The sequence below is a fragment of the Zosterops lateralis genome (genome assembly GCF_965231275.1).
Source record: "Zosterops lateralis genome assembly, chromosome: 2".
NCBI classification, from domain to species: Eukaryota; Metazoa; Chordata; class Aves; order Passeriformes; family Zosteropidae; genus Zosterops; species Zosterops lateralis.
In genome coordinates this window covers 79,415,243-79,431,348 of record NC_139763.1, presented here as the reverse complement: position 1 = coordinate 79,431,348, position 16,106 = coordinate 79,415,243, and the positions used below count along the sequence as shown (strand labels likewise).

Sequence of the window (16,106 nt, the reverse complement as noted above, 5' to 3'; positions counted from 1 at the left end):
CTCATCAGAAGTTTCCTCAGTTTAGATTTGAAAAGGTGAAGAAAAAAAAAGCCTAAGCCTTAAACCATAAAGACAATATACTTACGAACTCTCATTACTCACCAAATGGGCAGATGCTGTTTGCTTAGATAGATGGTACTGAAAGAATATACACACATATTGGCTATGTGTTACCTCACCATGAAGAACTTTAATTAAGCCGTTTGCGTTAACATTCAAGACAAAATCAAAATATTAAAACATGAGCCTGTTATAAGGTTTCTAATTCATAGCAAAATTTGTGGCCCATGTTCCTTAAAATTTCAAGTTAATCCACTGAAAAGCTTTTAAAAGAAAATGAGAAGTCCCCTTGGCACAAATTTCTTGGACAAATGCTTATGTTCAACAGATGATCACTGACCATCTTTGCAACAGTTCAAATAATGTAAGGCACACTGAAGCTGTTCTCCTCACTCCACCTGGGAAAGGATAGCCCTTCCTGGACATCCAAAAGGAGCAATATCCTCCTGCTTTAAGAAAAGCACCCTTTTTGCCATCCTTTCTTTGGCTGATGACTCAAACAGAGAGAGTGTGCCAGATGAAAATAAAATCTCCCTGACTAACATGCTTTACCTCTAGCCTAAAGGTACAATTTCCAAGAGCAAGCGCCTTGCTGTCTAAGCCAGGAGTTTAAGCCTCTTTTGATTAGTTGACTTGTAAGCATTTTTCAGAAGGAGGTGGCATCCACACCATGCCTCTGAGTTTACTGCAGTAAGTCTTCTTACACAGTCTCCCTGAAGGAAGTCCAGAAAAATCTTAAAGGTGCTACGGCCACAGATGGAAAACCATGGGTGAGCCCTTTTGATTTTTTACCTGATAGGAAATCCTAAAATGGTCACCAATTAGAACAAATTATTTCTCCAAGGAGTCTTGTTTGCAAAGGCAGGAGACTGTTTTACAATGAGCAGGGAGCTGACACACTGTTTTACATTTGATTAGTCTGGGAAAGTCTGGGTAAGAGACAGACAGGGGAAAGGCTTCATCTCAGTAGCACAATCGCAAGCCACCGACATGCTGGAACGACCATAAGAATTCTTGCAGTCAGGCAGTTTCTTCCCCTTTCTTCTTCTTCTTTTTTCTTTTTTTTTTTTTTTTTTTTTAAAGAACATTTTGCATCTTAAGCTCCATCTTACCAAAGTGAGTCATTAGGGAGATACAATCTCCAAAACACACTGACTTAATGTAGCAGAGCTGGTGGCAGCAAAGACCTAAGATATAAATGTATTTTCATGACGGAGCTTGAAAGATATGCTGATTTTCAAAAATGAAGACTCCTAACTGTTAGAGAAGATTTATTGCATGTAAATACAGAACTTGTCCAGAGACAGATCAGCTACTCCTGCTCTCTTCAGGCACCCAGGCCAGCAGGTTGACAGAACTTCAGATCTACCTCCAGCCTCTGCTGGCAGGTGCTACCATTTCCTCAGAGTACTGCCTACACTTTTACTAAGCGAGTTTTTGCTACAGTTTGGTGACCTAACAACTCTACAAAAAAAAGCACCAGCAAGTAATGAAGAAATAATAATCTCACTTATTTTATACCCTGCTTGAATAAAGACCTTTGTAGCTATGGAAGAGTGATTAACTCACACTGCCTAATAAGGTTCTCCGTTGCTCTCCAGTTGACTTGCCCCAAACTGAGTAGCAAACAGAGTAAGCGCAGCTCCTAAAAGACACATTCACAGCCTTTACTTGCACCAGCCTTACCTCTGGTAAGAGCTGAGACTATGCAATTTTTTGTCCAACTTTTCTGGGAAACAAGAACTGACGCCATAGACCTTCTCAAACAAGACAAATTAATAATTTTGGATGGCTGGATGCTGCCTCTAGGTACTCATGAGGCACAGCTTAACTCAAAGGAGTGTCCCATACGAAACAGCAACAGCACTGGATAGTCAAACTGCTTCTGCTTGTATGGCAAGTTTCTGCTGGATAAATAGGTCAAGTAACTACACCTTTATCTAATACCTTTTGCATAAGTGGCCTAAAGAGCAGGGGTATGGAGGGACACCCTCTTCCCACCTCCACTCCCCTCTTGCTTTTCTAAGCCATGGGTGAAAGATGTTTCTGGCATACCCTCCATGGCTGCAGCCTGCTTTCCTTCCACTTGGACTCTGCCCTGGTGGAAGAGGCACCAAGCTCCATCTCTCCTCAAGAACTACAATGCCAGCTGCAGGCTTCTTCAACCTTTAATTACATTAAGTTGACCTTTTCAACCAACACACCCTTCCTCCTAACTACTTGTCAAGAACCAGCACAGAGGTGAGACAAGTTTTAAATTGCTGGAATAAAAGTCACTTATTTCAAAGTAGATTCTACTTGAATGACCCCCAATGTTACCGCCTCATCCAGTCTTTACCCCGTAACACAAAACTTAAAAATACAAATATAATTGAACAGTTTGTTTGGTTTTTTTCTGGAGGGAAAAGAAGATGAAAAATATTTTCTAAAGCATTAATATGGCATAAACTAATCAGGAGTTTTTCTGGTTCAACCAATCTACTGCATTTGTTTAAATGTGGCAACTGCAAAATGAAAAAAATACTAAATATGGTGGAGAAACAGAACTGAAAAAAAACCCAAAAAGCAAACACAAGAAAGAACACAAAAGGCCATGTCAGATTCTAGTGAGATGCATTAGACCTGTCTTCTGGATTTCATAGGGAGAAAGTAACCAGTCAAAATGAGCTGTTGACTAATGAACACCAAGCACCTCAAGTCTAAAGTATTTTGATATGTCTCCTACCACTTGGGACTGGAAGCTTGCACCACAGGATACTAACAGAGTCCCAGTTTAGGTTTTTCTAGCCATGATGGTCTAGAATGAAAATGGCTGCAACTGAATTAAAGAGGATGTAAAAAACATGAGGGGTCAAACAGCTGCCACTGCACATAATGGGTGTTGCAATCAGCTTTTGGAGGGAAATGAACGAGTCGGCTCATAACAGGGAGAGAAATGTGGTGCTTCATAAATTCCTATTTATATTGTGTGTTGTTGTCACCTTATTTCTAGACAACAACAGGGACAAATTGGGAACTTCAGCACGTTCCTACCTCATACACACACCAAGTTGTGAATAACGTGCACAACCACCTGAAGTTCAGCTTACAGTTAGCAGTATGGGTGCTTCTCTATAAACAGTTGCCTTAATTTTCTAACTCTAAGCCAGATATTGCGATCGGGCAGTCAATGGAATAATCACATCCTGATGCTGATTTCCAGGGAAAAATCCAAGGTTTGCTCTGCCTGCTGAATAGCCAGTGGGTATTTGCATGCAGGCTGCACGTTGACTTCAAGACACAAAACATATTGTAGTAAAGCAAAATTTCAAGTGTTCTTCCACACTGGATGAGATCCAGCTGGTGTCAGGTAGAATATTTAGACAGCATGTAGGCGCTCCATTTCATTAGAGGTCTAATCAAATTTCTAAATGCTAGAACAAATTACTATTTCCACACCTCTAATCAGCAATGAGGGTGCTTTACTGAGAGGAATGTCAATCAACTCAGAGGGGAATATTTTTTATTTTTTTAGGTAATAGGCATAATTACTTTAAAACAGATTCAGAACCATATGGCCAAAAGCCCTCCAGATACATTTAGACAATAATGTAACTATATTCCCTTTACCACACGCTACAGCAGGAGATATTAAACATATTTACAAGCACGTGCTATTAAATTAGGTTCAACACTGTTAAGACTGTCTTGTTCAACAGTTTTTAACTGCAGAATTCATATGGAGGAGAGAACATATGCTGGCTTTCAATTGTTTTGTTGGTATCAGCCAGAGCAAATCCAATGCAGTAATAAACTGCCCAGAGACAAATAAATTATGATTTTGAGTAAGCAGCTGTGTACTGCTCTAGAATGGTTTACACCAAGACAGCTTGTATTCCTTCATTGTCATGAACATAAGTTTGCTTTACTGAAGTTATGTGCAATTGCTCAGAAGCATGAATTTTTCTTTTGAAAATGTTAAGTGAGGAGTCACTCTTGCAACCATTCCTTCTTTCTAAGGAATGATTTTAATCCATCCTATAAAGTGTCAAATGTGGCACAAATTTACATTTCTCTCCAGTTTCATGGCAAAACTAATTTGAAACTTAATATGCTTTAAAACAGATACACAATTACACATTTTGATTCAAAACTGCAGCAATTGAGACGTATTTACTGTATTTATGACTTTATTGCTCATTCCAAATAGACGAAAACCTGATTTTCAAGTTACCTTTTATTTTTCTTCCAAATGTCTTTTGCACTTGCAGGGGTAACAGAGATTTGTGACCCCAAAGAATTCTCATGAATGCGATTCCTGCTGGCTTTTATACATGTTAACCTAACATTTGTGTATTTTGGAAGACTTAAACCACAAGCCAAAGGTTGGTCCACACTCTGACCACAACATACTCCCTTGTGATAAAGACTTATTACTTCTGTTCCAGCCTACTCCCAACACATGAAGCCAGGAATACTTCATATTCCACTCCATTATTATTTTTTACCACCTGATCCCCTGAGGAAGGGGATTGTAGGTAGCCTCACACTATTACCAAGTTCAATAGGTCGGGGGCTGAGCTCAGAATCCATTAGAAATCCATTGCTAATCTAACAAAACAAGATGCTTACCGTGAGAGTAATATGAGAGTCATTAACAACAACAAAAGGTGTTTAATCAGGAGGTTGTATATGTTTATTTATCTTACCCTATTTCAGGTAACCAAGGACATTCAGGAAAGATTTAAGATATCTCACTAGATTAAGAGCACTGACTTCTGTCTCTTATCCTAAACACCATCATGTACACCCAGTTCAGCTCTCCCTAACTTAAGTCCATGACTACCACAAAGATTATGCCCTACAAGAAAAAAGCCCATGCTTCAAAACACGTTCCTCTCCATCTAAGAAAAATGTGAGAATGAAGACATTTGAAAAATCACTTGTTGATACGGTCTGTAACACGAACAAATAGTTTTTCAGCTTCATAAACACATAATATTCACTACAATCTGTACCAGTACTTCGCCCCAAGTGATAGTTATCCAATGTCTGATATGCAAGCAGCATCCTATTAAAAAATTTTTGAAACTTGTGATTAAGAGAGGCATTTAAAATTAATACCCCTTAATCATGGCCCTTGATCATGGCCTCCCCTGTTATCAGTAACACTGGTCTGCCCAGGACGGCATACCAAGAACTGCATAAAATTTCTTGAACTATCTCTAATGTATTTCATTACAGACTGATAGGCAATCAGAAAAAAATTGTTTGTGGAGAGTATCCCTACCTCCCTGTAATGGCATTTCACAATTTGACTCATCTGCATTACATTCCCTATAGCTTCTACTCAAAGCACAAAGACTACCAGGCTGGGCTGCAGAGACAACAATGGGAAGCACCTCTGCATACAAACAGGAACACCTGCATAGAACAGAGAAATTAAACAGCATAAATTATTTCCATACAGGTTTTTCCAAAGATGATGAGGTGCAATTTCTCATTAACTGAGGTCTCCCTCCTGACAATTCGAATTTTATTTTCTACTGAAACTGCCCCATTTCCCCCCGGTCCATCCTGACCCACTTAGATAAAAGCCAATATTCAGCCCGGACACGCAAACTATGCTTGAGATCCCTCATTATTCTCCAGCCCTGTAAATGGAAATCTGATAATAAAATCTCCAGACCCCAGCTATGCACAGCCAGGGGAGAATTACACCACTATCTTCTCTTTCTCAAATCTCCCTAGCCAGAAAAAAATGGTTCAAATAAAGAACTAAATGAGTATTAGCAGCTCCCTCATCAATGTGGGAGAGAGAAAAAACCAAAGATGCTTAATGAACCATATTATTTTTTTCAGATTTCAAAACACTGCCATTTAAAGAGATGTGAGATTTGAAGCCCTAATTAAGTAACATGAATAAATTTAAAGCAAATGTTCACAGAGTCCACATCTCCAAACCACAGCCTGTGATTTGGCTAATGCAATGCCCCACTCCCACCAGCAGAAGTAAATCTTAGCAGAGGACAACCTCCACACTTGGCTAACCCACTCCCAACACTAAACCTCAAAGTTTCTTTTGAAGAAAATCCTCCTGCCCACTTTCTTTCCTTTCTCACCTCCCTTCCCTCCCTGTAATTCAGGGAAGACTGTGTTTTTGCTTTTGTTTTTTTAAATACAATGACTATTCTAAATGAGCATGGTTGCTACAAGGACACCTCTTACAGCTTTTCATTGCAAAACAGCGTCGCTCACCAGAGGTTCATTTCACTCATGCTACTCTCATTACTGGTCTAATGAAAATTTAATAGTTCTGCCATCTCATTTTCAGCCAGTAAAACTAGAAAACACAAGGAAATTTATTTACAACAGTTTTTAAGGCAAAGGTAGGAGAACCCAGGCAGCCTCAGGACCAGCATACATGTGCAAAGAGCAATACCACCCTTTGATTGCAGGACACAAAGACTCTACACTGGGGATAGGAGAATAATCAGTTAAATGGATCAGATTCTGAAAAGATCCAAATTATTGAAACACTTGTGAGGACGGGGAAGGAGAGAAACCAGTCAGCTCTGGATTTTCACTGCATTTATTTCACAGGAAAGAACCTTGTTCTTAGTTGTTAGTTTGTTGGGAGTGTTTTTATCAAATCTTTCAAGAAAAAGTAAGAATAAATTGTGAGAGTGAGGGGCCTGTTGCTGTCGACTTTACCTGCCCTAAAAAGTTTGGTTTGTTGCTCTTGGTTCACAGCTTTGCATTTTTGTGTCCTAAAAATTCCATCTTGCCCCCCCAGCTGTGCATGCAGGAGGAGTGACCTGAGCTGGTTTCACCATGTTTCACCAGTGCTCCAGGGGACTGGAAGACACAAACACTGAAGGCAGACACAACGTTTTACGCAACAGAATGTTGCTAAAATTAGAACCAATGCAAACAGAGTTGATTTTTCATGACAGACTTTGCAAATAATTTTGAGAACTCCTTAAGAAGAAACACATTGGAGATTTAAAGCCATCTAGGCCGGTCCTCACATCCCCTACAATGTGAAGAGAGATTATTATTAAGAGGCATCAAAATATAGAAGACATAATTTGGTTTTGCAAATTAAGATTCTCTGTGACAGTCGAGGTTTGTTGATGAGATTTCCAAAGCCAACTAGACTATGCAACTCAACAACAACAACAACAACAAAGATGCTGCTTTGTGGAAAAGCCAGGGTGTTTTCCAAGCAAAGGCATAGCAACTTTGATTTGCCTATGCTCAGAATAGATTGAACTAGGTTGACTTCCCTCAAAATAGCTGAGATATCCTTGAAAGGCCTCTTGATTTTTACAGTGCAGGTAACAGCATCTCTATGCATCTTCATGACTCATGGTGACACATATTTTAGCTTACACAGGCTTATGAGACCTGACATTAAACTATTTCTGGTTCACTTTTGGGCTACTTTCTTGCTCACCCACACAGAACAATAATGTGAATGAAAGTGTGTCCTTTTTTTTTTTTTTTTTGGATATGACCTCAACTCCCTGAGCCTAGGCTAGTGCTATTGTAAGCACCACATCATTTAATGACATTCACTCATTTTTCTATCTTAAAAGCGGCTGCTTTTTTCGGCAGCATCAGACCTAGAGCAAACTTCTGGATCCTCATACCTGTGGACACTTCAATTATCCAGCCTAAATGTATTTATGACCATATTACATCCATCTATTCTTTAGCTAATCTCTCCTCACTTGCTCTTACCATGAGATGTATTTATACACATTGATCATATCCCCTCTCAGCCTTTGTTTCTGCTGCATTAAAAACCCAAACTTTTTTAGTTTCCTTCTGTAAAATCAGTATGTCCTTTCTCCCAGTACCCAGCCAGCTCCCCTCTGTGCCTGTTTAATTAGGGTCTATCCTTCCCAGCTTCCCTCCTCTTCAACACCACAGCCCTGCAGGGTGACAGTAACGTGCTGGTCCTCCTGGATTGACATCTTTCTCTCTGCTCCCTCCAAGGAGCTGCTCCTATTAAAAGTGATGAGCAGCAAACAGCCAAGCCTGTAACTCTCACATTTCACACTACTGGATTTCACACCACTTTATGCCAGTGCTCAAGATCTCCCAGCTCTCCACCAAATGTCCCTCTCTCCCTGGACCAACAACATTTATCATTTGGATTGTCCTCTCAGCAGTGACCTCTCCTTTCAGCATGCCCCACCCTCATTCCCATTCTCATCAGCTCCCAATCACTGTAAGCAACAATAAGGGAAAAATAGACAAACTGTGTCAGATCAAAAGTCCCTCCTGTACAGTAACCTGTCACTGCCAGGGGACAATAGGATACATCTAACAGCTAGGAAAACATACAGAAACTATACTGGGAGGTGTTGCTATTTCCTATTTACATGTGTTTTTAATATTTCTGTTATGAATTTGCCCAAATAATTTTCAAACCCAGTTAAACTCTTTTATATATAAAACATTTGATGTTAGTAAACACAAACACCTAATTTGCATTGAGTTACAGTGTCAAGTTCAACCTTTAATGTTATTTCAGATGTTTAATGACTACAGTGCAGTTTTAGTCCATTCAAAGCTTATGGTAGAGGACACTCTAGCAGCTGTCTTATCAATGGAAGACCACTGCATTAGTCTAGCATGACCTACTTCTGGTGAGATCATGTCATACATATTTTTTTTCACATTTGTTTTAGTAACTTTGTACAGTATTGAGAATTGTACTAAGGAAGGAGACAGGCATGGGAGGATGAGGAGCAAATTATATCCATTATTTTTATGGGTATTTCTCCTCTCACAGGATCACCCTGATTGGGTAGGTCTATAAATACCAGGAAAGTCCTGGATTTCAATGCCTTTATGCTGCACTCCAGCACACACACTGGCTCAAGCCAGGAGGGTCAGCTCAGCCAGGTCCACTTCCACCTTGCCAACACTGAAGTTTGCTTTTAAACCACACTCCTCTGTCACCCATCTTGCTACTGCCCTTCTATCTCTCTCACAAAATCTAACACAAACCAAACATTTAATCCTGGAACCTGTTTTTACTTTTCTCTTCTGTCCTACCAACTTGTATGTACATGTAAAAGAACCTTTTACTTCACACATGCTTTGCAATTTGCAACCAAACTTGAACAGTTGGCAAATCCTCCTTGTTCCAACATTTCCTGACATATCAGGATTTTTCCATCCCCTGAAGATTTTTTGCTTATTCTTAAAAGCCTTCCTTAAGCAGTTATTTATCCAAAAAAATACCAAACTCTTCCTATGTAACATTCCCTTCTTTCTTGCTTGGGATATTGATTTTGTTTAGGCAGGAGAATCTTGGGTTTCCACCAGGCTCCAGGACAGCACCCTGGAGCTCTCCTGCCCAGGGACTCCCGTATATGTTGCATTTTCAAAGGGGAGAGCTGGAGCTGTCCTGGTTACAGAATGACAGCAACTCTCAGCCACCTCTAGCAAAGACTTGGCAAGAGCACTCCTATGCCCTGTTAGGCACTTTTCCCTACTGGTATGCCACAGTTTTGTTACAAAGGCTGCCCATCCACCCCATGACCCAGAGCTACTTGTCTCGTTTTGGTCATTCTTCCATTTATTTTAAACTGATTAAAAACATTAGCCTTGGTTGTTTTTTCAATAAGCTCAATCACCAAACCCAAGACAGCATAATCTATTACTGCTTGTTCTTTTTTTGTTTTCTCCTGAACCAAATAATGATGCAGTTGTTGTATCTATGACTGTCTAAGCCCTTTTGATTAGCAACAATTGTTCTGCAAGTAGATCTGATTATCTAAAGAGTACCATAACAATAATCCTGACTGGAAATTGTATCCTTTTAATATAAGAAACCTTCTTCATAGGCAAATTCAACCCATTAATCCTTAGAAAGATTCTCAGTGCTGCCCTCATAGAACTTTCCATAATAAAATGTAACTTTGATTAATCTGAAATTGGACGAAGCATAAAGCATCTAGCTTTTCCTGTTTCACAGCTGAAAGAGAAACTTACCTTCATCCATGAGAATCCAAAACCTGCTAGACTATTTCAAATTTCATTATATGCCACTGAGTTGAAAGCTTTGCCCCTTACAATTTTGACAACAGCTCTACCTACACTGTGAGCATTCAAATGACTTTAAATAAAGACTTAAAACGGAGGAGGGCAGAAGAGATTCAACATGTTTCAAGGCCAATAATTTTTCCAGTATATTATCACATGAACATTAAAAAAAAGAACCTCAATACCATCAAAAGAACAGATGAGGCAGCACTTATCTGAAGGTTATTGTTCTGAGACTCAGGCCAAATTTGCATCTCCCTTCTATCAAGTGTTTTGGTTTTTTCCTTCTGTTTTCTACTTGTATGCTTGCCAGTGAAGTGCAAAAGGTTAAAATTTACAGTGATTTTTATTACACCAACTTTTAAATAATGACAGATGTAGTCAGAAGCTTTGCATTTCTATTTTTATTGTGCAGCCTACAACAGAGATGGAAGCATGTCCCAGTACCACCCCTGAAAGCACAGAACACCTATGTTTCAAGAGGGTTTCATGGGCTGTCACTCAGTTCTTTTATTCTTCTTGAGTTTTGTCTGGTTGAAATGACCACAGCCAAAACAGAGCAGCACTAAGTTGCCTTCCTCAACAGACCCATGGGTTCCTGTGTCTCACCATTATCCCTAAACTACTTTAAAATAAAATAAAAATGCGACAATAAATCAAATCCAGCAAGTTTCCTGTTACCAGAAAAGTACCATCTAACCCTGTCCCCACCTCCTACCTCCCACTGATATTAAAGAAGTATGCAAAAAAAGTCCTATCCACCAGGATGGGAATACAGCTTAAAAAAAAAATCAGTAACTTAATTTAATTTTAGATCTACAAGTGCTGCCAAGCACCGCTTTATTTGTCAACAAAACATTTTGATTATTTGGCAGAACAAAGCAAGCTCCCTCCCTGCTTGTTTTACAGACATACTTGGCATGGGTTAATTTGTATGTCTTTAGACATGTCAAGTCTGAAGCTGTTTCAGGCTTTAATCCTGCAGAACTTCTCTGTTTTAAGTACTTGTTTTTCTTAAAGTGGTAACAGCAGCAAGCTAAAGCCAAGAAGGGATTTGGTCCTGCAAGGAAATGGTTAAAAATCAGACTCTGCTGATGTGTGCTTCTCTGATCCATTACATTTCTCGCAAGCTGAGCTAAGAGCTGAGCACCAAGTATCAACTGTAATATGATCCAAGAGTTTATGGAAAAAATAACTGCACATACCAAGCATGCACATTTAATAAGATTTTGTTTCCATTAAAATATTCGAGAAACAGGATTTTTAAGATCTGCTTTTCTCTCTGACCGATTTTTAACGTTTCTCCTCCCCCTCCCCTAAATACACACCTCCTTTCCAAAAACCAAACCTTAAAAAAAAAAAAAAAAAAAAAAAAAAAAAAAAAAAAAAAAAAAGGAAGAAAGAAAAAAAGCAGTCCTACTGCAGGGAAGAGAGGCTTGAAAAACAACTTTGATTGGCACTTGGCCTGACCCACAGAGGAAGAAAAACAGTTTTTGGACAAAGAGCGCAAATATTTGAGCTCATTGACTTAGAGCCTTTCTTAGCATTTGCAAGAACCAACCTTGAGCAAAAACGCGTCGGGAGAGATTGAATTAAAATAAAACCAAAACCGGCATCGCGCTCATCTCGGGCGCTGGGAGACGGCGCAATTGAACAGCTCAGCGATTTTAATTCATTTGCGCTGGACAAACAAAAAGCACCTCCAGCAGCGCTGGCCGTGGGGCCGATGAGGGGCAGGGGCTGCAGGACCCGCGGGGACCGGGCCGGGCCCGGGGGACGGCACGTCTTTGCTGCTTTTATTACATTTATAAAGCTCCCATCTCAGATCCATCCCCCCCACAAAGACTTGAGGAAGATCGCGGTGAAATACCGCCCATGGAATATGTGGATATTAAACTTTAGGAGCGCTAAGCCGGGCCCCGAGTCGAGCCCCCTCAGGGCCATGGGGGAGGCCGAGAACCCCCAAACCCTCGGGGCAGCCTGGGGCTGGGGCAGGTGACAGCCGTGCCCAGGGCCCGACGGGGGCGATGGGGGCCGGGGCTGGCACCCCCCGGCACCCCTGGGGTTCCCCTGGCCCTGCACCCCCGGGGTCCCCTGGCCCTGCACCCCCGGGGTTCCCCTCACCCCCCGGCACCCCGGGGTTCCCCTGGCCCTGCGCCCCCCGCTCCACACTCCCCGGCCCTCCCCTCCTGGCAGCCCGCACCCTCCATCCCTCCATCCTCCGCCCCACCGCTGCCCTCTCGCCCATGTCTCCTCGCCCCCCTGCCGCTGGACGTGTCCCACCCCGCCGAGTTTCTGCCCCACTGCCCCTGGCTCCCCCGATGGCCCCCACGAGCCTCTCCCGCGGCTCCCGCCGCTTCCGTGCGGGCGGCCCCCGATACCTGCTTCGGCACCTTCCGGCAATTGCCGCACACCCGGTACTGCCCGGCGGCGGCGGCCGCGGCGCTGCTCACGGGTCCGGAGCCGAGGCGGTTCATGGTGGCGGGGCTGGCGGGGATGGCCGGGCGGGACGGGGAGGCCCAGGACGCTCCGCGCCGCTCAGCTGCCCGCGCCGCCGGCCGCCCCCATCCCCGGCCGCGGCCCCAGCGCCCGCTCCGCGCCGCCGCCCCCCGCGCACACCCCCGCGGGCCCCGCCAATCCGCGCCGCCCGCCACGCCCGCCGCCGCCAGCGCCGGCCAATCGCCGAGAGCCGCCCGCCGCCCGCCAATGGGCAGCGCCCGCTCCGGCTCCCATCTCCGGGCAGCCTGCGAGAGGGGGCGGGGCGAGAGGCGTGGCCGGAGGAGCGGGGGGCGTGGCCGGCGGAGTCTCTGGGCAGCCTTGGGCAGAGAGGGGCGGGGCCGGCGCCTCGGCGCGTGCCTTCCGCTGGCCAATAGGATGGGCGACATGCAAAGCAGGCGCGGAGGCCACGCCCCCAGGGAAGTTGGGAGTGTGTGTGTGTGAGAGTGTGTGTGTGTGTGTGAGTGAGAGAGAGTGTGTGTGAGTGAGTGTGTGTGTGAGAGTGTGTGTGTGAGTGAATGAGTGAGAGTGTGTGTGTGTGTGTGTGTGTGTGTGTGTGTGTGTGTGTGTATTTTTTTGCCCCAGGTCGCCGGGATTGCTGGGGATGATGAGTCAGGTTTTCTGGGCTCCATGCTAATGCACGGAGATGGAGTGTATAATTAGGACAGAGGCAAATCTATTATCTGCAGCCTCAGAGAGCTGGGGAATGAACCTCTCTTTTTTGCATTTTCCCTTGCCTGTGTGCTCTGGCTTTTAAGTGCGCACAGAGGAGCTTCAGCAGAAGTAGTTCCACCGACGTCAATAAAAGTTCATTAAGTGTCGAGCGTTATATAACTCCTGTCTTGAAATATGATGGTATAGAAGGATTTTATTTTTTTTTTTTTTATTTTTTGATGGGAACAGAATGCTATTATGCTATGAAATTTCTAAGCAGATTTGGGATGTTACGTTGTTTTCAAGGTTTCTTTTGGAGAAAGAATTTTAAATCAGCTGCTTGGGAACTGTGATTTGCTTTGCCTGGGAATACTTTCTATTTTTGCAAAATGAAGCGTTGTATAATTTAGTCAACTGGCTGACTAAAAAGGGCACAATGCAATTAGTAATTTACATATCTTAAAGGAGACTGATTAAACCCAGATCTGTCTTAGAGAACTACTGAAAAGTTTCACAGATCAGACTTTGCCACCATGAGTAAAACCAGATCCACAGAAATATTCTCTTCCATCCTTTCCCTTCTATCCATTTGAAAAGAGAGCTTTTCCTCAGGCAGAGCAGCCTTCAACAGACGGATACTCTGTGGACTCCACTGTTGGGAATGCATCCAAATGTTACAGTCACAGGCAGCCATAAAAATGCTTGGAGAGAAATGCATGGAAGGGGTTTGTTTTTTCTTTTTGTTGTTTTGAGGTTTTTTTCCCCTAAACAGTGTACTAGAAATGGCATCCCAACATGAGAAAACTGTTTGCCTGAGTGCAGATACTTGCTGTGCCATGTCTGAGTCCCACACACTGCAGCATGGTGCTATTTAAACCAGGGGAAAAGGGTAGCCAAACAGGTTAGTTTTCATCATGTAATCTGAATATAAGGCTAAAATTTAAGCGAACTACGTGAATGATGTAAACAGCCTTTTATTTCTTGCTGAACTCCTTGATAGTGTTATCTAAAATAGGAATTTTTAAAAGAAGTGGTAGAGGATCAGTGTTATTAAGCCACAAGGAAAGGGGAGTTTACTCTTCAGCTCAAGTAAGATCACTTTGAGTAATTTGCTGTTAAAGTATCTGGTTCAAAACTCAAACCCATTGGCAAGGATGGTAGCAGATAAGTTTGAAATAAACAGGTAAGAGAGAGATTTTGGCTGTGTTACTCCTAATATTTAAGATTGGAACATTTGCAAATACTCAGATTTCAGTAATAAGCATTCATTCATTTATTTTATATCCACAGGGGCAAGTACACATGACTAAACATTCTTAGAAACCTGGTTGGGTCCTATTCCCCTGCTGAAATTATTTCTGCCTTGAGTTACAACTTCAGACCTTCAGCATAGTCCATTAAACCCAGGAAAATTTTCCATTAACCAGGTGTAAAAGTTAGGCTGACTTGTAAAGCAGTTTAAAATCCAAGAAATTTGGTATCTAGTCTCTGTTCCACCACAAATGTCTTGTGAAAGAAAGCAGGACATGCATGCCTAGATGCTTAAGTATTTGGTTGACTAACCCTTAATTAAACAAGAAGCACTTAAGTACCTTTGTGGCTCCCAGTCCTGCCTTTCAGTACTTTGGTATCTGAGAAATGTCAAGAGAAACATAAACTTTGAAAGTGTTTCATTGTTTTTGGAAACAATACAGCAAACAGAAGTTGCCCAAAACCCTTTTTTGCCCTCAACAAAAATTCTGTTTGGTACCTTTTCTGGAGTTCATTTTTCCCCTCTGCAGTATTTTTTAGTAAGGAGTTTTAATGCTAATAGAGATTATACATGTACTTAACAGGGCCAGTGCTTACCCACTATCAGTCTTAGAAAATTAGTGTATAAACTAGAGACAATATGACAAATTTCAAAACACCTGAACTCTTTCTTGATGTCGTATTTGGAAATGAACTTCTGGGCTCTGCGTGGCAGTGCTCCTGTAAAATGCTGTTTTTGTGTTCTGTTTACAGCATCTGTGGAGTCCTGCTGCCTGCAAAAGCTTGTGCATGTGGGCCTGATTTTGAGCTCTTGGATTATTCAATTTTGACTTAAACATATGCATAAGTTCTCCACTATAAAAGCCTGTCTTTGTACAAGCTGGTTTCTTGGGGAACATATCCACATTCTTGAAAGTTCTCCTTGTAAGCTTATTGCTCAAACAAAGTATGCAAAAATATCCAGTGGTCCCTTCACAGTTGTTTAGTAGTTTTTATGATTCAACTGTAACTCGTTTGCCGTCCACTGCTGTGGATTTCCTTCAGTTTTTGCCCAGCTACTGAGTCATAAAGGAAAGCAGAATGCTGAAATTAAGAGGTACTTGAGTTACAAGTAGCACGGCATCTTGACCTGCCTGGAAATTTTACAAAGATTGTCAGTTCTGTAAACCCAAACAGTTGTCTCTGCTGAGGTCCCCTAGACAGGCTGTGAACTATTGTTGTGTAAGGGTAAGGTGGAGGGTTTTTTTTAATCTAGATGATATGGTGCATACTGGTTTGAGACCATCACATCCTTTCACAGAGATTACCGACCTGCTGGGATAGAATTGTACAAGTGGTTACTGGTTTAAACAGATTTTTATCACCAATGATCATAACTTCTGCAAAGTTTAAAAAACAAACAGAATGATGAAACAACAAGGCAAGAACAAACTTCCAAAGGAAGTAACAATTACTCTGCCTCCTGAAATCATCAGACGCATTTTTGGCAGACACATTGCAGCCAGGTGTGGGCTGCTGCCCTTGCCATAGGAGTGGCTGAGATGTGATGGTGTTTGCTAGAAGGTCAAATTTCTCCTAATGCCTTATGCAGCCTTCAAGTT

General features: G+C 42.2%; 1 protein-coding gene across 3 annotated transcripts in view; it reads right to left on the bottom strand.

The window, feature by feature from the left end:
- SESN3 (sestrin 3) overlaps positions 1–12,560 on the bottom strand; it is a 39,775-nt gene extending 27,215 nt beyond the window's left edge. For 2 of the 3 annotated variants that reach the window (XM_083854391.1, XM_083854392.1), the window contains exon 1: positions 5,330–5,371. In XM_083854391.1, coding sequence (XP_083710517.1) covers positions 5,330–5,368 — 39 coding nt within the window. In that variant the 5' untranslated portion in view covers positions 5,369–5,371. Of the gene's footprint in view, positions 1–5,329; positions 5,372–12,485 lie in introns of those variants that run through there. The other variant, XM_083854390.1, reaches the window with a different exon arrangement.
- Positions 12,561–16,106: the final 3,546 nt, after the last annotated feature.